This window comes from Loxodonta africana, chromosome 16 (assembly GCF_030014295.1).
Source record: "Loxodonta africana isolate mLoxAfr1 chromosome 16, mLoxAfr1.hap2, whole genome shotgun sequence".
Taxonomy (NCBI): Eukaryota; Metazoa; Chordata; class Mammalia; order Proboscidea; family Elephantidae; genus Loxodonta; species Loxodonta africana.
Genome location: NC_087357.1, coordinates 3,129,303 through 3,157,278, shown reverse-complemented (window position 1 = coordinate 3,157,278; position 27,976 = coordinate 3,129,303). Strand labels below are relative to the sequence as shown.

The 27,976-nt window shown below is 50.3% G+C and overlaps 1 protein-coding gene across 1 annotated transcript; it reads left to right on the top strand.

Annotated features, from left to right (window-relative positions):
- The first annotated feature begins 1,136 nt into the window (after window positions 1-1,136).
- ADGRA1 (adhesion G protein-coupled receptor A1) lies at window positions 1,137-27,976 on the top strand. The gene is made up of 3 exons (XM_023559834.2): window positions 1,137-1,261; window positions 26,064-26,162; window positions 26,785-27,976. The coding sequence occupies exons 1-3, from the start codon at window positions 1,152-1,154 to the stop codon at window positions 27,974-27,976; spliced, it is 1,401 nt and encodes a 466-aa protein (XP_023415602.2). The 5' UTR covers window positions 1,137-1,151.

Sequence of the window (27,976 nt, the reverse complement as noted above, 5' to 3'; positions counted from 1 at the left end):
AGTTCTCATCAGGGATTATAGTTCCAATTCAAATAAAACCGAGCTCTGGATTTGATTACTCATCAAGGTGCTCTGATAGCTGTATTCAGAGAATCTCTGTGTTCCTTAAACATTTATGTCCTTTCCAATTATAGCAATATTTTACTTGTCACCATAAAATTTCAGGTTATTAATTCAGAGGTAACCTCACTTCATAGAATCAGGCAGGGGTGAAGGCTTGCGGGTGCATAAAGAGTGGGAGTGGCGAGTGCGAGCCGTGGGCGTGACTCTGGCAAGGTTTCTGTCATCAGGGGTGGCTCTGACCACACACATGCCAGCCCCTCACCCTGCCGATGTTTAGTCGTGCCTGCAATGCCACAGGTCCCCCAGAACCCCCAGGCCCCCAGGCTCCCTCCTGCTCTCCCAGGTCCCCCCAGGTTCCCTAGGCTCCCCCAGGTTCCCCCAGGCCCCCCAAGGCTCTTCAGGCTCCCCCAGGTCCCCCAGACTCCTCCAGGCCCCCAGACCCTTCCAGGCCCCCAGGCTCCCCCAGTCTCCCTTAGGCTCCCCCCCGACACCCAGGCTCCCCCAGGCCCCCGGACCTCCAGTCTCCTTCCTGCTCTCCCAGGTCCTCCTAGGCTCCCCGAGGCTCTCCAAACTCCTCCAGTCTCCCCTAGGCTCCCCCAGCCTCCTCAGGCCCCCAGACTCCCCCACGCTCCCTCAGATCCCACACTCCCCCAATCTCCCCCAGTTTTCCCCAGGCTTGCAGTCTCCCCCCAACCCAGGCCCCCAGGATCCCCCAGGCCCCCATGCTCTCCCAGGCCCCCTGGGACCCCTCCCTAGACCTTCTAGGCCCCCAGGCCCCCTCAGGCCTTCTCCCAGACCTCCCAGGCCCCCAGACTCCCCCAAGGCCTCTGGTTCTCCGTCTCTCTGACAGAAGAAGGGTAAAGCTCACTAGTCATAAGGCTCCTGTAGCTCGTGCATCTTCCACGAGGGGCCCTGCAGCCAGTCTGCCTGAGAGAAGCCACTTGTTCCTTGCAGGCCTCCTCTTTGTCCCTGAGGATGCAGAAGGGGGTGGGGCGGGCTGGGACCCAGCTTTCTGGAAGGCCCCGGGCGGCTGACGGGCTCTCCCTCCCCAGGTGGGTATCATGCTGCACTACTGCACGCTGTCCACCATGCTCTGGATCGGGGTGACCGCCAGGAACATCTACAAGCAGGTGACCAGGAAGGCCCCGCCCTGCACCGGTGCAGACAGGCCACTCTACCCCAAGCAGCCACTGCTCAGGTACAGCGTCCACTCGCGCAGCTACCTCTGAGGGCCCGGCCCCAGCCCTTTCCTGGGCTAGGGCCTGAGAGCAAGGGTGCCATACAGGGACCAGGGGGCAAAGAGGGTCTATAGGTCATGTCACTGTGGCTGGAGCCAGCTGGTCCAAGTGCTGGACATGCCTCCTGCGGGGTGAGGCTGCCTACAGCCCCCCAAGTGGGAGGTGGTGGGGTGCTCTGGGCGTTGCTGGTTTGCACATGGTCTCCAGGACACCAGGCCTGCTAGTTCCTCAATCATGCATTTCCAGGTGGGATGGGAGTGGCTGGCAGGATGTTTCTCAGTCCAGGAGGGTTCCTAGGACGTGGGACAGGAGTGATGGAAGTGCCTGGTAGCCATGGGGACCCCAAAATCCCCCTGGGCTTTGCTTTGTCAAGATGGAATCCCCAGCACCTAAGTCAGTAAACGCCATGTGTTGTCCACGTGCAGACCTTAAGCATGGGGCCAGCCCATGGGAGGTGCGGTATATAAGCCCCACGTAGCAGTCAGGGCTCTCCGAGACAACAGAAGGCAGAGAGATAGATGTATTTGAGGAACTGGCTGATGAGACTGTGGGGCTGGCAAGTCCAAAACTCATAGTGCAGGCGGCAGGCTGGGAACCCTGGCAGGATTTCTATGTTATGACCTCGAGCAGAATCCTTCTTCTACAGGAAACCTTAAGGCCTTCCACTGATTAAATCAGGCCCACCCACATCACCAAGGGTCTTCTCCTTTACTTAGCATCAGCTGACTGTAGAAAGACCATAATCACGTCCACAAAATGTCTTCACAGCAACATCTAGACTAGCCTTTGACCAAACAGCTGGGCCCCAGAGCCAAGTAGACACACAAAATCCGCCAACACACCCAGTGTCTTTCTGGCCCTTCCCCTGGAAGGGAGCCCCACGAGGGCCTGGCCTTGAGCTGCTGGCTGAGTTTTCTCGGGTGACACCATTTTGTAAGGTGCCCCACAGCCAGAAGGCTGCTCTGAATGTTGGGCGATTGTGGGTTTCTTGGAGGTTCATGACTGTTGGCCGAGGTAGCTCATGTGTGAAGGCCATGGCACCCAGTCCCTCTGGCAGAGCCCTGGCCAGCTCCGGGCATCTCAGTGTGTCCTAACACCACCGGGAGGTCTCATTTGAGGCAGATAAGACAGTGCACTGTGTTGTTCAAGTAAATACAGTAATCTCTGCCCAGAGCATTGTCTGATATTGTTTGATTTTCTGATTCGGCAAATGTGTTGCCACTTAGCAACCAGCCGGGCAGCACCTCTGCCCTCTGAAGGGCCAGGCAGCAGGGATCCATCACCCTGTCTCTCCTGTGGGTGCCCCAGGTCCCCTGGGCTTAAAACTCCTCTCAAGTGTCTGTCAGTGACTAGAGCCTGCCTAGTGTTTGGAAGAGTGGGGTAGATCCACACAGTGTCCTGCTCTTTTCCTCTGTGCCTTTTTCCAAATGCACATTATACTGTCAGGTGGGTGGTGCTGCAGTCAGCAGGCTGTGGGCTCAGACCTGGGGCATCATATCCACAGTGCACGGATGGTGGGCTAGGGTCAGTGAGCCATGGACTCAGACCTGGGGAGTCACACCTGTGGTTCACAGATGGCAGGCTGGGTTCAGCAGGCCGGGGACTTGGATCTGGGGAGTCACATCTGTGGTTCGCAGATGGCAGGCTGGGGTCAGTGGGCCATGGGCCAGACCTGGGGAGTCACACCTGTGGTTCGCAGATGACAGGCTGGGGTCAGCGGGCTGGGGACTTGGATCTGGGGAGTCACAGCTGTGGTTTGCAGATGGCTGGCTGGGGTCAGTGGGCCATGGACTTGGACCTGAAAAGCCACACCTGTGGTTCACAGATGGCAGGCTGGGCTCAGTGGGCCGTGGGTTCAGACCTGGGGAGTCACAGCTGTGGTTCACAGACGGCAGGCTGGGGTCAGTGGGCCGGGGGCTCGGACCTGGGGAGTCACACCTGTGGTTCACAGATGTCAGGCTGGGGTCAGCGGGCTGTGGGCTCAGACCTGGGGAGTCACACCTGTGGTTCGAAGATGACAGGCTGGGGTCAGTGGGCCATGGACTTGGACATGAAGAGTCACACCTGTGGTTCGCAGATGGCAGGCTGGGGTCAGTGGGCCGTGGGCTCAGACCTGGGGAATCACAGCTGTGATTCACAGATGGCAGCTGGGCTTAGTGGGCCGTGGCCTCAGACCTGGGGAGTCACAGCTGTGGTTCGCAGATGGCAGGCTGGGGTCAGTGGGCTGGGGGCTCGGACCTGGGGAGTCACACCTGTGGTTCACAGATGGCAGGCTGGGGTCAGTGGGCTGTGGGCTGAGACCTGGGGAGTCACACCTGTGGTTCGTAGATGGCAGGCTGGGCTCAGTGGGCCGTGGGCTCAGACCTGGGGAGTCACAGCTGTGGTTCGCAGATGGCAGGCTGGGGTCAGTGGGCTGGGGGCTCGGACCTGGGGAGTCACACCTGTGGTTCACAGATGGCAGGCTGGGGTCAGTGGGCTGTGGGCTCAGACCTGGGGAGTCACAGCTGTGGTTCACAGATGGCAGGCTGGGGTCAGTGGGCTGGGGGCTTGGAACTGAGGAATCACATCCACAACATGCAGACAAGACGGGTTGGGGCCCGCGGGCCACGGACAATGACAGACTCCTTGGTTGTTTGTGTTTTGATGGTAAGGTGGAAGAAATTACAGCTTGTTTGTATGTTGAAGGGAATGATCCAGGTGTGAGCAGGTGTGAGCGGGTGTGTGGGCATAGCCATAGTTCTCCAGGGGCCATCAAATGATAGTGAAGATGGGGAGGGGTGAAGTTGCAGAGAGAAGGTTTGGAAGAGTTGGAGAGGAGAGAGAACGGGCTGGGAAAACAGCTGGGTGGTTGCTGGCACTAAGGCCACTCAAGGGGGGCAGGAGTTGACATGAGACAGTCCCCACGCATATTTGCGTCTCTGCCCCAAGCTCAGCACTGCAGGACAGACATGGAGAAGTCAGAGGATGGATCTGCCAGGTGTGGCGTCTTATCAGAGACTGACAAAGAAGGAGGAGGGTACACCGAGCTGGGGGTGCTCGTGGAGGGCCCACGAGCATCCACGTGGAGTTTGGTGGGAAGGACCAGGACAGGGCATCAATGGGGCAGTGGAGCTGATGGCCAGGGGCAGAAGGAGTGAGTGGAGCAGAAGAGGGAGCTAGTGGGAAAGGGTGGTCAGGGGTAGGATGTGCTAATGTTTAGGGGAGAGGCTGGGAGGGAAGCAGGGATGCAGGAGGAGACCGCGTATACAAGAGTCCCTGAGAGTTAGGAGGAGCTGTCGTGTCAGACAGGTGCGGGGCGTGGTGTGTCTCAGCCCTGAGGCCTGGGCTCTCAGCAGGCAGATTTCCCCCATGGTCATCCACCATCCGAAAGCTCAGCCACCAAGACCTGGAGAGTCCAGCTGTGCCTCAGTCTTCTCACCCCTGAATCAGTGCCAACTTTGTCACCTGGACTGGTGCTGGAAATTCCACCAGGAGGTCTGGGGGGACAGCATTTCCATTTCCCCCAGTGACCCGGCTCTGAGCACCCCCTAGTGATAACAGATCAGAAAGAAGATGCAAAAAAATGTCTGGGACACATAAGGAACCCAGGCGGAAGCCTGCAGAATTTTCCAGGACTTCAGTGGAATTCAAAACAGGGTCACACTCACAGGCTCCGGCGGGTCTTGGTGTGCCTGTGACAGCAGGCGAGGCCCCTCCCCATAGCCTCCATGACTCACTGTCCCTGACCAAACAGGGCAGCAATTCTTGGATCCGCCTCTACCTGAGCTCACCTGGAGAGGGCGTGGAGACTGACCAGAAGGTGGGCCGCCCCACCCACCGTCAGAAGGGTTCCTCCCGTCTCCAGAGGGCACACTGCATCAACTCCAAGTGGCTGGCTTTCCCACACCCCTGGCAGGTCAGGTCCTGGCCTTGGAGCTACATCTCCCCCGCTTTGGGCATCACAGGGGACTCAGGAATGGTCTATTCCAAGGTGCCGCAGCTTCCAGTCTGCTGCGCCCTGAGTAGCAGTGTACCTGTCACGTGTGGGCAGGGGTGGAGCCATGCTGAGGAGCCAGGGCAGGGGAAGCACGCCATGGAAACTCGTCCATCCCGTTTGGCCTCTTAAAAAGTCCAGTCCATGAGAAGACATGCCAGGCATACCCCTCCAGACCCCTCACTCAGTAGCAGCCTAGAGACACCTCTCTGTCCACTTGGCCTGCAGGAAACACTGATGGTTTTCACAGTGGGCCCACCTTCGGTCTCAAGGGGACCCTCTTCCCCATGTTTTTCCATGGGACACAACTTGGAAGGTGTTCTTGAGAAGGCCTGTCTCTTCTCCTGGGTGCTGACCCCCAGCTGAGCCCCCAGTGAGTGGGCCCCTGCTCCTGTCGGCGGTCTCTGCCCGTCTGTGCTGTGTGGAGCACATATGAGACACGTCCATGTCTACATGTCAGGGTGGTCGGTGCTGGGGCAGTGTGTCTGTGCCCACGCAGGTGGGAAAGGCCTTCACCAGAAGGTCAATGGTTGGTCGCTGACAGCCGCCACTGCTCCCATCCCAGCCAGGCCTGTCTCTGCAGCACCCGAGCCCCATGTCCCTGATGTCTGGACATCTGCACATCCTGTCCAAAGGCACCTCAGGCTCCATGTGTCCAGGGGGGGCCCCTTCCTCCTCTCCTAGACAGACCTGTCTCCTGTGCCCTTCCGTCCTGGGGAGGCACCACTGTCCACCCAGAGCCCTGTCCGGAAGCCTGTCATCATCTCACTCCACCTCCACCCAGCCCACCATGCCAATCTCTCCTCCTAAACACATCAGAGCCACCCGGCGCCTCCTGCCAGCACACCACTTGGGCTCTTGCCATTCCTTCCCCTCCCCATCAACAGGTGTGTCCCTCACCCACCCTTGCTCACCAGCCAGCACCACCCACCCGTGCTGAGCCTGGGCAGTGCCCACCCAACCACCAGTCCCAGGGAGCTGCTCCCGGCCCTCTCTGCCACCTCTTTAAACCCATGTGCACACCTGTGCCCACATGCCTGTCCCCACACGCCTGTGCCCACATGCCCCTCTGCCCCCAGTGTGCCCCAGGGCAGCTCCCCTCCGATGGTCTCAGCCCACTCTTCCTCTACTAGAAGCACCCATATCAGAGCAGCTCTGCCCATCTGCCCCGAAACAGGCGTCCTTTCTGCATTCCTGACCCCGTGCACACCATCATCATCAACAGAGACTCAGATCCAAGGTCCCAAGAACCCGGCGGTCCTGGGGGAAAGACGCCCAACACCTCCTGCCATCAGGCAGGCTGTCACATTGGGCTGGACCTCTGAGCAGAATGCCGACACCCTCCTGCCAATGCAAAGCCAGGTGCCCCATGGGCGCCAGACCTCAGCCGGGGTGTTGGCCCAAAGCTTGTGTCCTTGTTTGAGGATGAGGCAGCCTGTGTCCCCATGCAGTGTGGAGAGCTTTCAAACAAGGGATAAAAGGACACAGGTGCCTATGAGACGCTCCTGTTTGAACTCAGGTGATGCCATCGGGGATCCATGTCGACGTGTCCCATCTCGCATGTCCCTGGTCACATCGGGGGCCCTGCAGGGATTGCCGCTCGGGTTCACCTGCCCTCCATGTCGGTTCTCTGCTTCGCCCCTCTTCTCATCCTTTGGGAAAACCAAGGCCATTTCAGAGAATTTTCAGAGGAAACATACCTATAAAAAGTACTGCAGGACTCAGAGCCAGTAGGCATTTCACAGGCTGACTCTCCTGACCAAAAAAAAGCCCTAAAGTAAAGCATCCTTGCTGAGCATTGGGGTGATGCAGCCAGTTAACTGTGGTGGACCCCTCTGTCTAGGAAGGGACCTGGTCCGCAGCAGAGGCTGGTCCTCCTAATGCCCCCAGTGCTGTCCGGAGCTCTGTCCTCTCACTAGGGCTCATTCCAGGAGCGGAGAAACCCTGAGCCTTGCCCCAGAGATTGAGGAAGCAGCCATGGAGCCCCAGAATTCTTCAGCTTAATTAGCTTTGTGGCCTTTATCTGCCTTGCTCCTAAGTCTGTGGAGGGAGATATGTGGCAACGTGAGGATTTTTTTTCACAGCTTACTAGATGGAGGTTCACTCTGACCACCCACATGATGGGGGTCCCATCTCCCCTGTGTCCTGAGAGCCAGGACCGGCCCCACATGGAGGAGGGTCTTGTGTGCAGAGGTTTGGGGCATGCACTGTTTGTAGGCGCCAAGTCTTGTGAGCCAGGCCTCAGTGCGCAGCCCCCAGAGTGGCAAGAAACACTGAAAGAAAGAGAACAAGGGTGGAAATCATGACTCTGAGCTGACCTCTTCCCAAAAACAAGGGTAAATGGTTCGGCACCCATTTCTGAAAGACCATAAGTTGCATAGGACTTTACAGCAAAACTTCAGAATCTAGATTTGTCATTTTCCTGGATTCTCTTTTAACTTCTGTTAGAACCACATGTCTTTGTATGCTTTCAGTTTGACTGCCCAATCTTATCACTGTAGCAGGTAACTCTAAAAAAAAAAAAAAAATTGCCATCTAGTAGATTCTGACTCATAGTGACCCTATAGGACAGAATAGAACTGCTCCCATAGGGTTTCCAAGGAGTGGCCGGTGGATTCGAACTCCTGACATTTTGGTTGGCAGCCATAGTTCTTAACCACTGTGCCACCAGGGTTCTATCACAGCAGGTATTGAAAAATAATTTAATAACCAAAGGTCCCTGAGCACACTGCTCCTAACCATACCGCTCCATGGGCTTCATTTCAGCACTTGTTAAATTAACTGCCCAAGGATGTGGCTGAAATGGCAGAGGTTTCAGGTGGGCCGGGCTGCCCGGGGGGTGCCTCCCCTTCTAATCCCCCTGGTCAGCCTGATTTAAGGAGGGTCTCTGAGTATGACTTGCCCACATCTCCTGCTCCTCTGTCGGCCAAAGAAAAGCCACGCCAGCAGCAGACAGAGTTCTTGTTTCAATTTAATAGAAGCTCAGGGACTAATTCCCAATTTAGCTACATGTAATTATGTCCTAATTTTGCAATCTGTTTTGCCCTTTCTAATATAGTACACCCAAATCATTTCCTATTATTTAAGGTCTGCTGGTGGTTTTTCTGTTTGAAAAATAGTTGAACTAGCAGCAAGACATTTAAACAAGGGACATCATGAGCCCAGCAGGAAGAGAGTGCTTTCATTCATTTATTCACTCTCTCATCCAGTACCCAGTGAGAGTCAGGCACTTGACACAGACATATTCCTGCCAGTGGAAGGCATAGTTCCTAAAGGGAGGGTCCCTCAATGAGGAGCCCCTCCTCAGCCACAGAGAAATTCCAAAGCCTACGCAGGCTGGGTGCACACCAGGACCACAGGCCCCCGGGGGCTCATGGCCAAGGTAGGCCTGGCTCAGAGGCCATTCAGAGCGGGGAGCCCTCGGGCCCTCGACCTGGGCATGGCCAGTAGGGTGAGTCCATTCCTTCTCCACGTGGAATGCATGCCTGGGGACCAGTCCTTGGGACAAGCCACCTCCCCGTGTGAGCTGGGATCACAGCGGCCAGAAGAGTCAGGGCCACTTGGGCCTCTCAGCCGTGCCTATGCACAGGGTGCTTCACAACTCACCCAGAGCCCTGGACAAGGACCTCAGAAGATCCAATGGCCCAGCCTCCAGGTGCACGCAGTGAGAATGCGGCAGCCAAGACCCCCTGCCGGCAGCAGTGTCTGCTCACCTGGAACCAGGAACCCCACAGCAGCCCCCCACTTAACCCTCTTTCACCACAGAGGCAGAGAGAAGCAGCCAGGTGAGCTCTGGCCACAGCCCTCCCAAGGGAGAAGCAGCCAGGTGAGCTCTGGCCACACTCCTCCCAAGGGAGAAGCAGCCAGGTGAGCTCTGGCCACAGCCCTCCCAAGGGAGAAGCAGCCAGGTGAGCTCTGGCCACAGCCCTCCCAAGGGAGAAGCAGCCAGGTGAGCTCTGGCCACAGCCCTCCCAAGGGAGAAGCAGCCAGGTGAGCTCTGGCCACACTCCTCCCAAGGGAGAAGCAGCCAGGTGAGCTCTGGCCACAGCCCTCCCAAGGGAGAAGCAGCCAGGTGAGCTCTGGCCACAGCCCTCTCAAGAAGCCCAACAAGGGCGCCCCCTAAGTAAGCCTGGGAAACCCTAATGTCTCCCAGCAAGGGATGGGCAAGGTGTCGCTGAGCAGGGCTGAACCCACCACAGATCAACCACCCCTTGGGGAGGGGATCAGATGAAAAGCCCCTCTCCCCGCACTGTCCTCGGGAAAGTGTGCCACGTCCCTCTGCTCCCAGCCTCTGAGACCACCCCCATCCAGCCCCAGGATGGGATCTTGGCATCCCCTTGGCCCCTGCCTGCCCCTCTTACAACCCATACACCCCAGACATTGCTGCTCCTCCAGCACCTCTGGAGCGGCTGAGCACTGGGTCCAAGGGGTGAAGGCTGCTTCAGGGCTGGGGGTTACGAAAGTGTGGGCATGTGCAAAGGGGAAGGGACCCAGGCAGCACCACCAGGCTGACCTTGTCTTCTGCCCGAGTGTCTGGGGCCAGTACCTCCCAGTAAGGGTGGGTGGCCCAGCAGCACCCCAGCCCCTGACAGCATGAGGCCTTACTCACAGCCTCACTAGCAGAACATTCCAGAATTGGGGTTTGCTTCGAGGCCAGTGCTTGTGATCTGTGACTCAGCCTTACATAAAGTACAATGTCCTAAGCACAAGTTGCCCAAGAGGTGGTGGAGCATAGCTGGCAGCCATGATTGCAGGAAGTTCAATGCCCCTGTATTCTCCCAGCCCCTTCTCCCCACCACCCCCCACCCCCATGCCTAATGGCAAGAACAGCTCAGGGCTCAAAGGCTAAGTAGCACACTGTTCAATTCTCCACTGTCCTGGCTTCTTTCTCCTCCACTAAAATTCTGGGTCTCCCCTAAAATTCCACATTTTCCTCCTTTTGGTGAGGCTCTTTGCCACCATGTGACTCAAGTGTTTGGGGAACCCTATCTCCCAGCCCCTAGAACCTCATCTGTGGGGGTGGGTCTTCGGGAGTGCTCCTGGCAAGTTTATAGAACTGGATTCGCAGCACCTCACAAGCCCACAAAGCCCATCCTTTCCTCCAGCTCCAGTGGCCAAGCCCACAGCGATGTGCTCACTGTCGGGCCACGTCCTGGAACTTTAGAGGCGGAGTGATGTGGCCTGCTGGGCAGCACTAGCGCGCAGCTGGGAGGCGGTCAGCTGAATGTCTCAGAGTTGGATGTTTAAATGCAGCTCCAGAGGGTTACTAATTACTGGTTGTAAAAACACAGAGGTACAATTCTTAAACAAACGCCCATTTAAAATATGACGGCTGGTTCGGGAAAGGCCCGTCGAGTTGAAAGTTAGAAGCCCCAGTGGGCTCGAGCTGGTTGTCCACCAACTAATCATTAACAGAGCGTTCACCTGAGTGACCGAGACTGCAGCGCTTGACAAGACACTGAACACCTGCCGTCCGACTGAGCGGGCGCACTTGCTTCTGCGTGTACTTGGACCCGCTGCTTCCACCAGCCTCGCGCACAGCAGAGCCCACACGTGGCCTGGGCTTGAGAACGTGTTCCTGCCTTGCTTCAGGTTTCCTATTCGAGGTCAGCCTGGACTGGTCTCGAGCTGCGTCTATGGGGAATCACTCGCTCGATACCATTTCTGATGGGTTTCTGGCACTGCACACAGTTTCTTAAGACCCGTTCATGTATATGCACTGACTGTAGTTCCAGGTAGCCCCTTGCTGTGCAATGTGGGTGGGCTGTAGGACAGCGTGGTTTGCTCATTGCTCCCCATAGGTGGGGGCAGTGTTGCCAAGGGCCGTATGTCCATCTCCTTGTGTGATGTGTGCTTGGGGGCTATGTGAGTGTGCCAGAGCTGCTGTAACCAACTACCACACCCTCAGTGGCTTAAAACAACACAAATCCATTATCTTAGGGTTCTGGAGGTCAGAAGTCAAAAATGAGTCTTAAGGGTATAATCAAGGTGTGGCAGGGCAGGCTCCGTCGGAGGCTCCTGGGGAGGACCTACTCCCTTTTCCAGCTGCCTTTTCCAGCTCCTGGAGCTGCCTTGGAAACCCTGGTGGCGTAGAGGTTGAGAGCTAAGGCTGCTAACCAAAAGGTGGGAAGTTTAAATCCACCAGGTGCTCCTTGGAAACCATACGGGGCAGTTCTATTCTGTCCTATAAGGTCGCTACGAGTTGGAATGGACTTGATGGTAATGGGTTTGGTTTTTGTTTGGAGATGCCTTCTGCACTCCTGGCTGTGAGCCCACCTCCATCCTCAGAGCCAGCAGCGTGGCATCTTCCAGGCCCGCTCTGGCTGGCCCCCTTGCCTCCCTCTTCCACTTAAAAGGACCCTTGTGACTACATCGGGCCCAGCCGAATACGAACAGGGGCATTTGATGGGTATAAAAGGCTGAGGGAGAAACTGACGTATAAGAATTCTAGGAGGCTGAGGGCAGGTGCAGGGAAGGGGAATTGGAGCCTGGCTGCAAACCAAAGGGTCAGCAGTTCAAATCCACCAGGCACTCCTTGGAAACTCTATGGGGTGGCTCTACTCTGTCCTGTAGGGTCGCTATGAGTCGGAATCCACTCGACAGCACTGGGTTTTACTGGGTTCCCCCGCCCAAGGCTGGGGCTCAGAACTCAGGTGAGAGGGTGTGGCCCCAGCCACCGGCAGAGAAGTCTCTGGGTCCTGGGATCAGCAGAGTGAATGCAGGGAAAATGAAGTGCTCCCTCGAAGACCTCCTGCGCCCCCTGCTGTCCATACTAGGTACTGTGTGGCCACAGGCCCTCTGTCCCTGCTCAGCAGCCTGGGGCTTGGTGGGGGTAAGGAGGCCATCCGTGGGGTTGACCCGCAGTCCACAGTCACTGGCAGAGGCTTGGAAGCTGCTCACAAATCTCCAAGGACACTGGACATCTTAGCCTGGGACTTCCAAACCCCTCCTACCTGGCTGCAGGGCACTGAAAACCAGGTGGATCCCTGGGGGCTCTATCACCCCGAAGGGATGTGGACTGAGGCCCGGGGGTTCCGGGGATGGGAGATGCTGCAGGGGGAACCCTCTCTTCTCTGCCCACGTCACCCACAGGAGTGCCACCCAGTGTGACGTCAGGAGAAGTCAGAGCAGCCAAGTGGCCTGGGTGGGCTCACCTTCAGGTCAGGTCTCCAGGGCCCCCTACTCCTCCGCTGGTGCCCAGCTGCCCTCCTGAAGTGTCTGAGGAGTTCTGGGTGGAATCTGTATTCTCTAGGCTGAGAATATTCTTCTCTAGAGGAGATGCTCAGGGAAGAGTCCAGATGGGTTTTCCCCGCTTTCCCTAACATTTTATTGTGAAAATTTTCAGACATACAGAAAGAATTTTACAGTGAACACCCCTGCACCCCACCACCTACACCCTACTATTAACATCTTACTGTCCTCCCCCCCGTCTATTCCCCAATCCACCTTATTTTTATACATTTCAACGTAAGCTGCAAACATCACAACGTCCCCCAAACACTTTGGCATCCAACAGATTTCAATATTTGTTTACAGGTATTCCTTCTTCTTATGTCACAAAGATACTCTCCTGTGTTTTCCTCTAAACACTTTATGGTTTTAACTTTTACTCGCAGGGCTATAATCCATCCTGAATCAATTTTTTTTCACAGTGTGAATGAAGGTTAAAAAGGCGTGGTGCCTCTGTAGAGTCAATGGCTGTGTAACTGTGGGTCTATTTCTGGATCCTAGCCTGTTCCCTTTATCAGGTTGTCCTTTCTTCAACACCACACTGTTGTGATTATGGAAGCTTTATTAAAAAAAAACAAAAACTAGTTGTAACCCCAAGTGTGTTAGAGTAGAACCGTGCTCCACAGGGTTTTCATGGCTGTGATCTTTGGGTTCAAACAGTGAACCTTTCAACTAGTAGCCAAGAGCTTATCTGTGTGTCTCCCAAGGACTCCCCCATGGAAGCCCAGTAATAGGTCTCAAAGTCACACGATGTGAATCCTCTAACTTGGCTTCTCTTTTCCAAAATGGCTTTGGATATTCTGAGTCCTTTACATTTTCATATAGATTTGAGGGTTGGTTGGTCAACTTTTACAAAAATAGAATCTGCTGGGATGACAACTAGGGTTGTGTTTTTGATGTCATTGTAAATATCATTCTTGTTTCATTTTCCAATGATTTCCTGCTAATTTATAAAAATATAATTGGTATTTATGCATTAACCTTGCACCTTCCTAAATTCATTAATCAGTTCTAGTACAACAAAACTGATGAAAGCTGGAAACTGTGTAAGGTGGAAACCTGTCGGAGAAGGAAAAACTCAAATATTTTCCACTAATAGAGAGCAATAGAAAAGTGGTAAGGCTGCACCCTATCAAAGGTGGAAAACTTTTGAAACTCAGAAAAGCAAGGCAGTCTCATTGAGTTCCAGCTCTCCCGGGTTTTAATGTAGTTGTTCTGTAGATGCCACAGAGCTGTCCACGTAATCAGTCATCTGCAAACGAGACCTTTTTGCTTCTTTCTTTTCTATCTGAAGCCTTTGTTTCTTTTGTTCGCCTTATTATAACAGCTAGGGTCTTCAGGACAATGTTTAATAGAATCAGTGCGAGGGACAACCTTGCCTTGTTCCCAATCCTAAAGAGGAAAAATTTCATATCCCATCAGAAAGCATGACATTAGCTGCAGGTTCTCGTTGTTAGTTCCCGTCGAGTTGGTTGTGACTCGTGGCAATTCCATGAGTTTACTGAGTAGAGTTGCTCCGTAAGGTTTTCTTGGCTGTAACCTTAAAGAAAGCAGATTGCCAGACTTTTCTTCCAGGGTACCAGTGGGTGTGTTTGAACTGCCAACCTTTAGATTAGCAGTTGAGCGCAGAACATTTTTTCCACCCAGGGACCTTAGGTTTCTCCTAGCTGTATTTTAATAAATTGGTAGAATTTCCTTTTACTCCTACTTTTCTAAGATTTTTTTTATGATAAATGTACTTTGAATTTTGTCAAACACTTTTCCTGTGTCTATTTAAATCATCATAAGGTTTTCTCCTCCACTTTGTTTATATGTTGAACAGCGTTGATTGATTTTCTTGAGGGACAAACTAACCTTGTATTACTGCGATAAACCTTAGTCATGATGTATTATCCTGTTTATAAACTTTCTAGGTTTTTTTTGCTAATGTATTTTTAGAAATTTTTCTGTGTTCAAGAGAAATGTCATAAGGGAATTTTCTATTTCTTGTCAATGTCTGTCAGGTTTGGATCCTGGGACTAGGCTGACCTCATAAGATGAGTTAGCACGTGTCCCTTCTATTTTCTGAAAAAGAAAGATGTAAGATGGATGTGACTTCTTCCTCAAATGTGTGATAAAATGTACCAACTACACTGCCTGGGCCTGAAGTTATCTTTGTTATACGTTTTCTTATATTAAGTTCAACTTCTTCACTAGATACAGAATATTCAGATTTTCTAGTTCTTCTTGTTTCAATTTTTGTAATTTGTCTTTTTCCAAAGAATTTATCCATTTCAACTAAGTTGCTGAGTCTGTTGGCATAAAATTATTTACATCAGACTTTCATGATTCTTTTAACATCCGTAGAATGTGTAGTAATATCCCCTCTTTTTTGGTATTGGCCATTTTCATCCTATCTCTTTTTTCCTCATCATTTTAGCTAGAGGCTGATAATTTTGTGGATCTTTTCAAAGCATCAACTTCTGGACTTCATAATTGTCACTATTGTTTATTTTCTTTTTTTATTTATTTTGATTCTTATCTTTGTTATCACCTTCCCTCTGGGTTTATTTTTGCTCTTTATATTCCCAGGTTGCAAGGGTGGAATCTTAGGTTGCTGAATTTCAGACCTTTCCTTTTTTCTGATGTAAGCATTTAAAACTATAAATTTCCTTCTAAGGGCTGCCTTAGCTGTATCCCAGAAATTTTGATGTATTGTATTTTCTTTATCATTCTGTGATGGTTAAGGTTGTGTGTCAGTTTGGCTGAGCCATGATTCTCAGTGGCTTGGCAATTGTGATATAGTTTGGCGTTTTTTTTGGCAGTTATGTGATGATGCAATTTGGCAGTCATATAGTGATGTAATCAACTCCATGATGACATCTGCTACAAGCAGCTAATCAGTTGAAAAGAAGTTTATTTGGGGGTGTGAACTGCCTCCAGTATATAAATAGATGTTCCAGCAAGGTTACACACCAACCACTAAGGCTACAGATGAAGAAACTGAAGACCTTTGCCAACTTCTGCAGTCTGAAATTGATTGAACATGCAATCAGGATGCATTGGTAATTACTGGCGATTGGAATTTGAAAGTTGGAAACAAAGAAGAAGGACCAGTAGTTGGAAATATGGCCTTGGTGATAGAAACGATGCTGGAGATCTCATGATAGAATTTTACAAGACCAACGACTTCTTCATTGCAAATAACTTTTTTCACCAACATAAATGGCAACTGTACACGTGGACCTCAACAGATGGAATACACAGGAATCAAATCAACTACATCTGTGGAAAGAGACGATGGAAAATCTTAATATCATCAGTCAGATCAAGGCCATCGGAAGACTGCAGAACAGACCGTCAATTGCTCATACTCAAGTTCAAGTGAAAACTGAAGAAAATTGAAAGAAGTTGACAAGAGCCAAAGTACACCCCTGAGTATATCCCACCTGAACTGAGAGACCATCTCAAGAATATATTTGACACGTTGAACATTGATGACTGAGGACCAGATGACTTGTGGAATGACATCAAGGACATCCATGAAGAAAGCAAGAGGTCATTGAAAAGACAGAAAGAAAGAAAAGACCAAAATGGATGTCAGAAGAGACTCTGAAACTTGCCCTTGAAAGTTGAGTAGCTAAAGCAAAAGGAAGAAATGATGAAGTAAAAGAACTGAACAGAAGATTTCAAAGGATGGCTCAAGAAGACAAAGTAAAGTATTATAATGACATGTGCAAAGAGTTGGAGATAGAAAACCAAAAGGGTAGAACACACTTGGCGTTTCTCAAGCTGAAGGAAGTGAAGAAAAATTCAAGCCTAGAGTTGCAATAGTGAAGGATTCCATGCGGAAATAGTAAACGATGCAGGAAGCATCAAAAGAAGATGGAAGGAATACATAGAGTCATTATACCAAAAAGAATTGGTCGACGTCCAACCATTTCAAGAGGTAGCATATGATCAGAACCAATGGTACTGAAGGACAAAATCCAAGGCGCACTGAAGGCATTGGTGAAAAACAAGGATCCAGGAATTGATGAAATATCGATTGAGATGTTTCAACAAACAAATGCAGCTCTGGAAGCACTCACTCATCTAATCTAAGAAATTTGGAAGACAAGCTACCTGGCTTACTGACTGGAAGAGATCCATATTTGCACCTATTCCCAAGAAAGGTGATTCAACAGAATGTGGAAATTATAGAACAATATCATTAATATCACAGAAGTAAAATTTTTCTGAAGATCATTCAAAAGCGGCTGCAGCATTATATCAACAGGGAGAGGACAGAAACTCAGGCTGGATTCAGAAGAGGAGGTGGAACCAGGGATATCATTGTTGATGTCAGATGGATCCTGGCTGAAAGCAGAGAATACCAGAAAGACGTTTACCTGTGTTTTATTGAGTAGGCAAAGGCATTTGACTGTGTGGATCATAACAAACTATGGATAACATTGCAAAGAATGGAATTTCAGAACACTTAATTGTTCTCATGAGAAACTTGTAGATAGGTCAAGAGGCAGTTTTTCAAACAGAGCAATGGGATAATGCTTGGTTTAAAGTCAGTAAAAGTGTGTATCAAGGTTTTATCCTTTCACCATACCTATTCAATCTTTTTTTTTTTTATTCAATCTGTACGCTGAGCAAATAATCCAAGAAGCTGAATTGTGGGAAGAAGAACGGGGCATCAGGATTGGAGGAAGACTCGTTAACAACCTGCATTATGCGGATGACACAACCTTGCTTGCTAAAAATGAAGAGGATTTGAAGCGCTTACTGATGAAGATCAAAGACTACAGCCTTTAGTATGGATTATACCTCAAAGTAAAGAAAACAAAAATCCTCACAACTGGACCAATAAGCAACATCATGATAAACAGAGAAAAGGTTTACGTTGTCAAGGATTTCGTTTTACTTGGATCCACAATTAACACCCATGGAAGCAGCAGTCAAGAAATCCAAAGACACCTTGCCTTGGGCAAATCTGCTGTGAAAGACCTCTTTAAAATGTTGAAAGGCAAAGATATCACCTTGAAGACTAAGGTGCCCCTGACCCAATCCATAGTATTTTCAATCACATCATAGGCATGCAAAAGCTAGACAATGAATAAGGAAGACTGAAGAATTGATGCCTTTGAATTGTGGTGTTGGAGAAGAATATTGAATAAACCATGGACTGCCAAAAGAATGAACAAATCTGTCTTGGAAGAAGTACAACCAGAATGATCCTTAGAAACAAGGATGGCGAGACTACATCTTACATACCTTGGACATGTTATCAAGAGGGATCAGTCCCTGGGGAAGGACTTCTTGCTTGGTAAAGTAGAGGGTCAGTGAAAAAGAGGAAGACCTTCAATGAGATGGATTGACACAGTGGGTGCAACAATGGGCTCAAGCATAACAATGATTGTCAGCATGGCACAGGACTGGGCAGTGTTTCATTCTGTAGTACATAGAGTCACTATGAGTCGGAATTGACTCAACAACACCTAACAACAACACAATAACCAGCAAAGTTCTTACTCTGGATCCTGCATCTGGCTCAGCATCATCTGAGCCCCAGTTCTTGGTACTTGAGTCAACAGCTTACCTGCTGATCTTGGGATTCGACAGCCTCCAAAGCCTGTGAACCAGCAGCCTACCACCTGACCTGCCGATCACTCTTGCAGCTATGTAAGTCAGGAGAAGCCTCCAGCCTGACACTTGATCTACGGACTTGGGACTTACCAGCCTCTACAATTGTGTGATCCATTTTCTTGAGATAAATCTCTCTCTGTATATATATATATATATATATATATATATATTTTTTTTTTTTACTGGTTTTGCTTCTCTAGAGAACTCAGCCTAAGACTGAGTACTGAGAGTGGTTCTAGAGAAACAAAATTGTAAAGATAAGTTTTCTAAATTGGTCCTCAAATCTGGTTAGTTTTAAAGATGTTGATGACTCTCCTTCCAGTAGTAAAGAGGACACTGCTAATCCATGGCATGAGGTGACAATAGAAATACAAAAAATTTCACCACTGATAGATCAAGTATTGGTGAGAGGTGAGACTCTGCATGATCACATGTTTGATACTTCTACAAATTTTTCAGAATGAGAAGTATAAAGAAGAGGGTTGATTGGTCCTATTTTCATTTTAAAAAACTGGTGAAAGAAAGAGATGAGCTCAGGACTTCAGAGTCACAGCTCAAGCACAGCATAAATGGCCTCAAATTTGCCACTTGAGAACTGAAAGAAAACATTATTTCTTGTAGTAACAGAGCTGATATTGCCAAAAACCAAACTCAGGGTCTTATCATAAGAGTGGCTGAATTACAATGCCGATGAATTCCCAAACTCAAATCGTGTCTGAAGTTTAAAGTGATGGCATTGATTGAAAAGAAATGAGATCCTGAAACTTGGAATGGGGACACATGGGCAGATAATCAGGAAGCTGAGCTCCTAAATTCCATTGAATCATTCCTGCCAACAGAACCAGCCCTCTCACTCCCACCTGAAGAGATTACTCCATCTTAGCTAAGCCACCCTCCTTAGTAAAACCATAAGGCCCTCTATCCCCATCTGATAAGGTTAACCCAGCTGTGCCTGAAGAGTCTTTGTCTGAGATATTGCCTGGGATGGCATCTGAATCATCACCTGGGGAGGCATCTGAGTCATTGCCTGGTGTATCCCTTGAGAAAGACGCCTTACAAAACATTGCCGAATGTTCTCAGAGCACATTCCTACCACCCATTTTTGCTTCTAGACCAATAACTAGACTTAAGTGTTCCCCTCCCAAAAAAAACCCATTGCCATCAAGTTGATTCCAACTCATAGCAACAGCGAGCCCCAAAAGGTGAAGTACAAAGTGTGACCCAGAAGAAGGTATACTACACTCCAAAAGAACTGCTTGACTTTTCTAAGATGTACAAACAGAAACCTGGGGAATATTTGTGGGAATGGTTATCAAGGGGGATGTGGGATAATAGTGCAAGAAACATAAGCTGGATCAGTTGAAGTTTATTAATATGGGTCTACTAAGCACAAAAAAAGAAAAAGCACAGATACTTCATTCAATGTTTTAGCTCAAGAGGTTATGAAAGAATCTAAGTTTATTTGGTTGGTTTGCTGAAGCATGGATTGCACAGTGGCCTATATGAAATCAAATTGAAGTGCCAGACCAGCCTTGGTATATTATAGAAGAAGGTATCTAAAAACTTGAGTAATTGGCATGTTAGAGTGGATTTATCAGGTTAGACCCATAGACCCACACATGGAGTGCCTAGTGGACACACCTTTACCGCTATGGTGAGGAACAAACTTGGGAAGGGAGCCAGAGCATCCTGGAAGACTGCTGTGGTTGCTATTTCATGTTAGTCAGATTTGACAGTGGGGACTGCCCTAACTGAATTAAGACACCTAACTACAAAGGTGCTGACTGGGCCTTGTGGTAGTAGGGTCCGAGTGGTGGCACTCAATTGACAAAGACAGGGAGGGCGTGATTACAATAATGGACAGAGTAGTCAAAGCAGTAATAAGAATAGTCTGACTTATATGGACTTATGGCATTGGCTACTTAGTCATGGTGCCCCCTAGGGGTGAAAGAGATGGGAAATCTACTAAATAGTTACTTGATCTGCACAAGCAGAAGAATTCTAGTTCAAATGAACAAGAGTCTAGCCAGAACTGAGAGTCACAGCCCCTCAATCAATTCCCAGGCTTAAGCCAGTTTATAGACCCACAGAACCTTGAATGAAGGGCAGGCTGGGTCCCTTGAGGAAGGACCCCACTACACTGTCAAAAATTTATACTGTTAATCTTTCTCCCAGCCTTCCCCTAATGGGATCTACAGTCTTTTACAAGAGTGAACGTTCAGTGAGGAAAAGGAAATAATCAGACTTTGGGGGGATTACCAGACAGTGGCTCTGAACTGCCACTAATTCCAGGAGACACAAAATGTTACTGTGGCCCACGAGGCAGGATGGAGACATTTGGAGGTCAGGTTATTAAGAGATTCTTAGCTCAGGTTCATCTCACTGTGGGGTCCAGTGGGTCCCCGAATCCATCCTGTAATGATTTCCCCAGTTCCAGAATGCATAGTTGGAATGGATATACTCAACAACTGGCAGAACCCTCACAATGGATCCCTGACAAATGGAATAAGGGCTATTAACAGTAGGAAAAGCCAAGTGGAAGACATTAGAATTGTCCCTACCTAGGAAAATAATAAGCCAAATGCAACGCCTCATTCCTGGTGGGATTGCAGAGATTTCTTCCATCACCAAGGACTTGAAGGATGCAGGGGTGGTGATTCCCACCACATTCCTATTCAACTTGCCTATTTGGCCTGTGCAAAAGAGAGATGGATCTTGGAGAATGACAGTGAATTACTGTAAACTTAACCAGGTGGTGACTCCATTTGCAGCTGCTGTTCCAGATGTGGTTTCATTGAGCAAATTAATCCATCTCCTGGTACCAGGTGTGCAGCTATTGATCTGGCCAATGCCTTTTTCTTGATTCCACTTTCAATGGACTGCCAGAAGCAGTTTGCTTTCAGCTGGCAAGGCCAGAAATACAGCTTCAGTGTCCTAACTCAGGGGCATGTCAACTCTCCAGCCCTATGTCGTAATTTAGTCTGCAAGAAACTCGTTCGTCTTTCCCTTCCACAAGACGTCACACCAGTCCATTACATTCATTACATTATGCTGATCAGACCTAGTAAGTGAGAAACATCAGTGACACCGGACTTACTTGTAAACATTTGCGTGTTAGAGGGTGGGAATTCAATCTCACAAAAATTCAGGAGCCTTCTACCTCGGTGACATTTCTAGAGGTCCAGTGGTGTGGGGCCTGTTAAGATATTTCTTCTAAAGTGAAGGGTAAGTTATTGTACTTGGCCCCTCCCACAACTGTAATGGAAGCACAACGCCTGCTGGGCTTCTTTGGATCTTGGAAGCAACATATCCCTCATTTGGGTGTGCTACTGCTGCCTATTTATTAAATGACTCAAAGAGCCACTGGTTTTGAGTGGGGCACAGAATAGGAGAAGGCTCTGCAACAGGTTCAGGCTGCCAGGCAAGCCCTCTGCCACTTGGGCCATATGATCAGCTGATTCAATGGTGCTTGTAGTGTCACTGGAAGATGGGGATGCTGTTGGGAGTCTTTACCGAAACCAAACCCGCTGGCCATCAAGTTGATTCCAACTCATAGCAACCTTATAGGACAGAGTGGCACTGCCCCATAGGGTTTCCAAGGAGCAGCTGGTGGATTTGAATTGCTGACCTTTTGGTTAGCACCCCAACTCTTAACCACTGCACCATCAGAGCTCCTTTGGAGTCTTTTGCAGGCCCCTACAGAGCAGACACTTAGGATTTGGGAGCAAAGCCCTGCAATCCCCTGCTGATAACTACTCTGCTTTTGAGAAACAACTTTTGGCTTGTTACTGGGCCTTAGTAGAGACTGAATGCTTAACCATGGGCCACCAAGTCATCATGTGGCCTGAGCTACCCATCATAAACTGAATGTTATCTGACTTACAGAGTCATAAAGTCAGACATGCACAGCAGCACTCCATCATTAAATCGGGCCCAAGCATGACCTGAGGGCACAAATAAATTGCATGAGGAAGTGGCGCAAATGCCCATGGTCTTCAGTCCTGTCATATTACCTTCCATCTCTCAGTCTTCACCTACAGCCTCATGAGGTGTTACTTAAGATCAGTTGACTTAAGAAGGAAAACTCATGCCTGGCTTATAGATGGTTCTGCATAATATGCAGGCACCAGTTGAAAGTGGACATTGGTAGCACTACAGCCCTTTTCTGGGACCTCCCTGAAGGACAGTGGCGAAGGGAAATATTCCCAAGGGCAGAACTTTGAGCAGTCAACCTGGTTTTTCCCTTTGCTTGGAAGAAGAAATGGCCAGACGTGTGATTATATACTGATTCATGGACTGTGTCAGAATTGTCAGGGACTTGGAAAGAACATGATTGGAAAATTTGTGATTAGGAAGTATGGGTAAGACTTATGTGGATTAAAAAAAAAAAGTTATGTGGATTAAAAAAAAGGAGCCAAAGAAGTGAAGATATTTGTGTCTCATGTGAATGTGACCCCATGTTAGGAGAATTTCAATATTGGAGTGGACAGGATGACATGTTCTGTGGAAACCAGTCATCTTCTTTCCTCAATCACTCCCATCATTGCCCAAGTGGCCACAGTGGCAGGGATGGAGGTTATATATGGGCTCAGCAACATGAATTTCCATTTACCCAGGCTGACTTGGCTATAGCCACTGCTAAGTGCCCAATTGGCCAGCAGCAGAGACCAACACTGACACCATTCCTAGGGATGATCAGCCAGCAAACTGGTGTCAGCTTGATTACACTGGACTGCTTCCATCATGGAAAGGGCAGCATTTTATTCTTACTGGAATAGACACTTACTCTGGATATGGATTTGCCTTCCTTCCACGCAATCCTACTGCCAAAACTACCATCTATGGACTTATGGAATGCCTTATCCTCTGTCATGGTATCCCACACAGCATTGTCTCAGATTAAAGGACTCACTTCACAGCAAATGAAGTACAGCAATGGGCCCATCCTCATGGAATTCACTGGTCTTACCATGTTCCCTGTCATCCTGAATAGCTGGCTTGATAGAATGATGGAATGGCCTTCTAAAGACACAATTATGATTGCAGTTAGGTGCCAATACCTTGTAGAGTTGGGGCAGTGTTCTCCAGGAGGCTGTACATAATCTAAACCAGCTTCCAATATATGCTGCTGTTTCCCCTACAGCCAGGACTCATGGGTCCAGGAATCAAGGGGTGGAAATGGGAGTGACACCATGCATTATTATCCCTAGTGACTCACTGGCAAAATTTTTGTTTCCTATCTCTGTGACCCTGTGCTCTGTGGGTCTATAGGTCTTACTTCCAAAGGGTGGAATGCTCCCATCTGGAGACATATCACTGACTCTGTTGAACTGGAAGTTAAGAGTGCCACCCGGCCCCTTTGGGCTCCTTATGCCTCTGGATCAACAGGCAAAGAAGGGAGTTACCTGATCCTAATTACCAACAGGAAATCGGATTGAAACTACATAATGGAGGTAAAGAAGAATATGCCTGGAATGCAGGAGATCCCTTAGAGTGTCTCTTAGTACTACCGTGCCCTGTGATTAAAGTCAATGGAAATCCGGAGCAACCCAATTCCGACATGACTACTAATGGCCCAGACCCTTCAGGAAGGAAAGTCTGGGTCACCCCACCAGGGAAAGAACCATGCATGATCAGCTGAGGTGATTGCTGAGGGTAAAGGGAATACAGAATGCGTGGTAGAAGAAGGTAGTTCTAAATACATGACCAGTTGCAGAAATGAGGACTGTAGTTGTTATGAGTATTTCTGCCTTGTATGTTTACATTAAAAATTTTTATTTTCTTCCCTTATAAGATGTAAACAGGTTTGGTGTGTTTTTGGTTGTATGCATGTTCATTGTATTATGTTAGGTGCAAGTATGACTTTGTAATTGTCTTTATTTTTGTGTATGGTTTAAGGAGATGTGTATAGATGCCAGGTTGACAAGGGGTGGACTGTGATGGTTAAGGTTGTGTGTCAACTTGCCTGGGCCATGATTCTCAGTGGTTTGACAGTTATAATTTGGCACTTATGTTGTAATCAACTCCATGATGAGGTCTGCTATGAACAGCCAATCAGTTGAAAGGAAGTTTCCTTGGGGGTGTGGCCTGCCTCCAGTATATAAATGGATGTTCCAGCAAGGCTCCCACTCTGGATTTTGCATCCAGCTTGTCATAACCTGACCTATGGCAGTTGAAACTGGAGCTAGCAGCTTACCTGCTGATCTGGGATTCCTCATCCTCTGCAGCCTGTGAGCCTGCCATCTGATCTGCCCACCTTGGGTTCGTCAGCCCCTGCAGCTACATGAATCAGGAGAGGCCCCCAGCCTGACACTTGACCCCTAGTCTTAGGACTTGCCAGCCTCTACAACCACCTGAGCCGTTTCCTTGAGATGAATCAATCTCTCTCGGGTTTTGCTTCACTGGTTTTGCTTCTCTAGAAAACCCAGCCTAAGACTATTCTTTTAAAAATATTTTCCAAATTCCTTTGTGATTTCTTCTTTGATCCATGAATGATTTAGAAGTACTTTGTTTAATTTCCAAATATGTGTGGTTTTCCTAGTTACCTTATTGTTATTCATTTCTATTTTAATTTCATTGTGGTCATAGAATATTCCTTGTATGACTTCAAGCCTTTTAAATTTGTTGAGAATTTTTTTACAGACCATCACCTGGCCTACCACAGTGAACAACAGTGTGTACTTGGGAAGAGTGTGTGTTGTACAGTAGTTAGCTGTGGTGCTTGATGAGCAACAATTAGGTCAAGGTGGTTTGTAGTATTGTCCAGATCCTTCATGCTTTTATACTGGTCTTGCATCTAGTTGTTCTACCAATTGCTGAGAGACAGGTGTTTTAATCACCAACTATAATCTTAAAACTGTCTACTTCTCCCTTTAATTTGTCAATTTCTGTTCCACATGTTTTAAATTCTTTTATTTGACACATAGTTATGGTTATAATGTTTTCCTAATGAATTAATACTGAGATCATTATGAAAGTCTATTTCATCTTAAAGTCTATTTTAGCCTTCTTAGGTTTATGGTTTGCACCACATATCTTTTTCATCTATTTCGTTTCAACCTATCTGTGTCATTACATTTAAAGTGTTTCTACTGTGATCAGCAATAAATAAATAAATGGATAGATAAATAAAACCCCCTTAACCCACTGCCATGGAGTCAATTCCGACTCATAGCGACCCTACAGAACACAGTAGATCTGCCCCATAGAGTTTCCAAGGAGCACCTGGTGGATTCAAACTGCTGACCTTTTGGTCAGCAGTCATAGCTCTTAACCACTATGCCACCAGGGTTTCCGGATAGATAAGTAGATAAGATATAGATTTTTAACATGCTTTTTATCTATTCTGACAATCTCCACTTTTTAATCAGCGTGCTTATTCTGCTAAGTTTTAATGTAATTTTGAAATGGTTGGATTTAGGCCTCTATTTTACTATTTGTTTTCTGGGACAGTAAGTTGGGCTATGATACAAATGCAACAAAAGCCTCAATGATCCCAGGAGGAGCTGGGGGCCCTTCAGAGTGCCCTGTCCTGAGGCTCTGGGGCCTTTAATCTCCTAAACTGGCCAGTCCCTGGCCACTGCTGCCCACAGGAGGGCATGGGACCTTGGACGCTGGCTGAGGCCAGTTCCCAAAGAGGAGCTTAGCTGAGAACCATCAGCAGCCAGGCCCCTGCAGCAGAGGAATGAGCGGCCCTATCCTGAAGGTGGGTCTGGGCAGCACCACAGCATCCACTGTGGTCCCTGTCCTGCCCATCGTGGGAAGCACACAGCTCCCCACCCCATGCTGTGGCCCTACCCAGGGTCATCAGTGCACATGGCACAGCAGCAGAGGAGGAGGGAGGAGAAGCCAATACTGGGGGACAAGGTGCTGGCAGGACTTCAGACCACCTGTTTACCCAGTTGCGTTCAGAGGGGGTAAGTGTGGCTCTGCTCTTCTGGCAGGTTTTATCTCATCAGTGGAGGGGTGCCTTTCATCATCTGCGGGGTCACAGCCTCCACAAACATCAGGAACTATGGGACCAAAGATGGGGATGCTGCATAGTGAGTATCTGGGCTGCAGAAGGTGGCGATGGGACAGCCCACTGAGGCTCCCCCACAGGAACAGAGGTGCAGCCCAGCCCCTGACACCAGATTTCCGCCTACAGGATGTGCCTCCTTGACCAGCAGTGGCTGCCTCCCACCCCTCTGCCCCACCCACCTGAGCATTGGAGCTGCCTCCTGATCTTCCAGCAAAGGGTCCTCCCCACCTGGCCCTGTAGTGGGGCCTTCCTCACGCTCACACCCAGTGGCCACCCCTCCAGGCTAAGGTCATGGGCACAGCCTTAGCTGACCCTCCAAACCCTCAGGCCATTGAACCTACTTTCTAGGGAGGTGAAGACCCCGCCTGACCCCTCTCTCCTCATCCTGAGCTAGAAGGACTCACCACCACCTTCAACCCCACAAGGCAGAGGCTGTAGCCAGCCTAGCTAGCTTCAGGCTATGGCCCTTGCAGAGGAGGGAGAGAAAGGACAGCCTAGTGCTCAGGGGGTTGGCAGAGGGAGGTGACTCTCTAGGAAAGAGGCAGCCCCAGGAGGTGGCAGACAGACCCGCGGGTTCCCTCTGCAGCTGCAGGTCTTTCCTTTTGGGGCTAGGCCACAGGACCTAACCACTCTCCTTCCCACAGCTGCTGGATGGCCTGGGAGCCCAGCCTGGGTGCCTTCTACGGGCCAGCTGCCTTCATCGCCCTGGTCACCTGCGCATACTTCCTCTGCACCTACGTCCAGCTGCGCCGCCACCCCGAGTGCAGGTACGAACTGCGGGAGCGGACCGAGGAGCAGCAGCGGCTGGCAGCTCCGCAAGTGGGCCACGGCCACAGAGCAGGGCCCGGCACAGGGCCCAGCTGCGACGGCCCCGCAGCATCGCTGCTGCAGAATGAGCACTCCTTCAAAGCGCAGCTGCGCGCTGCCGCCTTCACGCTGTTCCTCTTCACCGCCACCTGGGCCTTCGGGGCGCTGGCCGTGTCGCAGGGCCACTTCCTGGACATGGTCTTCAGCTGCCTGTACGGGGCCTTCTGCGTGACGTTGGGGCTCTTCGTGCTCATCCACCACTGCGCCAAGCGCGAGGATGTGTGGCACTGCTGGTGGTCCTGCCGCCCCGCCCGCAGGCGCGCCGGGGCCATGCAGCCCGGCGCCAACGGGGACTGCCTGCAGAACTCACCACACCCGGGTCACGTGGACTGTGGCCACCCGTCCTCTGGCCGCTGCAAGATGACCAACCTGCAGGCCGCCCAGGGCCACGCCCACTGTCTGTCGCAGGTCACGCCCTGTTGCGCCAAGATGCACTGCGAGCAGCTGATGCAGGAGGAGGCCCTGGGAGGCAGCGCCGAGGATGCCTTTGCCTGTAGCGGTGAAGACGCCTTCAGGCGCGGCCCACACCCGCACCGGTGCCTCCAGGGCAGGACTAAGCCGCCCTTCTTCGGCCGGCCACCAGCAGCCGAGCACGAGTATGCCTACCACATCCCGTCCAGCCTGGACGGCAGCCCCCACAGCTCGCGCACGGACAGTCCCCCCAGCTCGCTGGAGGGCCCAGCCGGCGCGCACACTTTGGCCTGCTGCCCCCAAGGGGACCCCTTCCCTGTGGCCAGCCAGCCCGAGGGCAATGGCAACTGCGCCGCGCTCCACGGCTGCGCCCCGCGGCCCGGCCCAGCCCTTGGCTCGGCCCATTTTGAGATGCTCCGCAGGACACAGTCCCTGCCCTTCGGTGGCCCCGGGCAGAACGGAGCGCTCAAGGGTGCAGTGCTCGAGGGCCTGCCCTACGGCGCTGACAGCACGGGCAACATTCGCACGGGGCCCTGGAGGAATGAGACCACCGTGTAG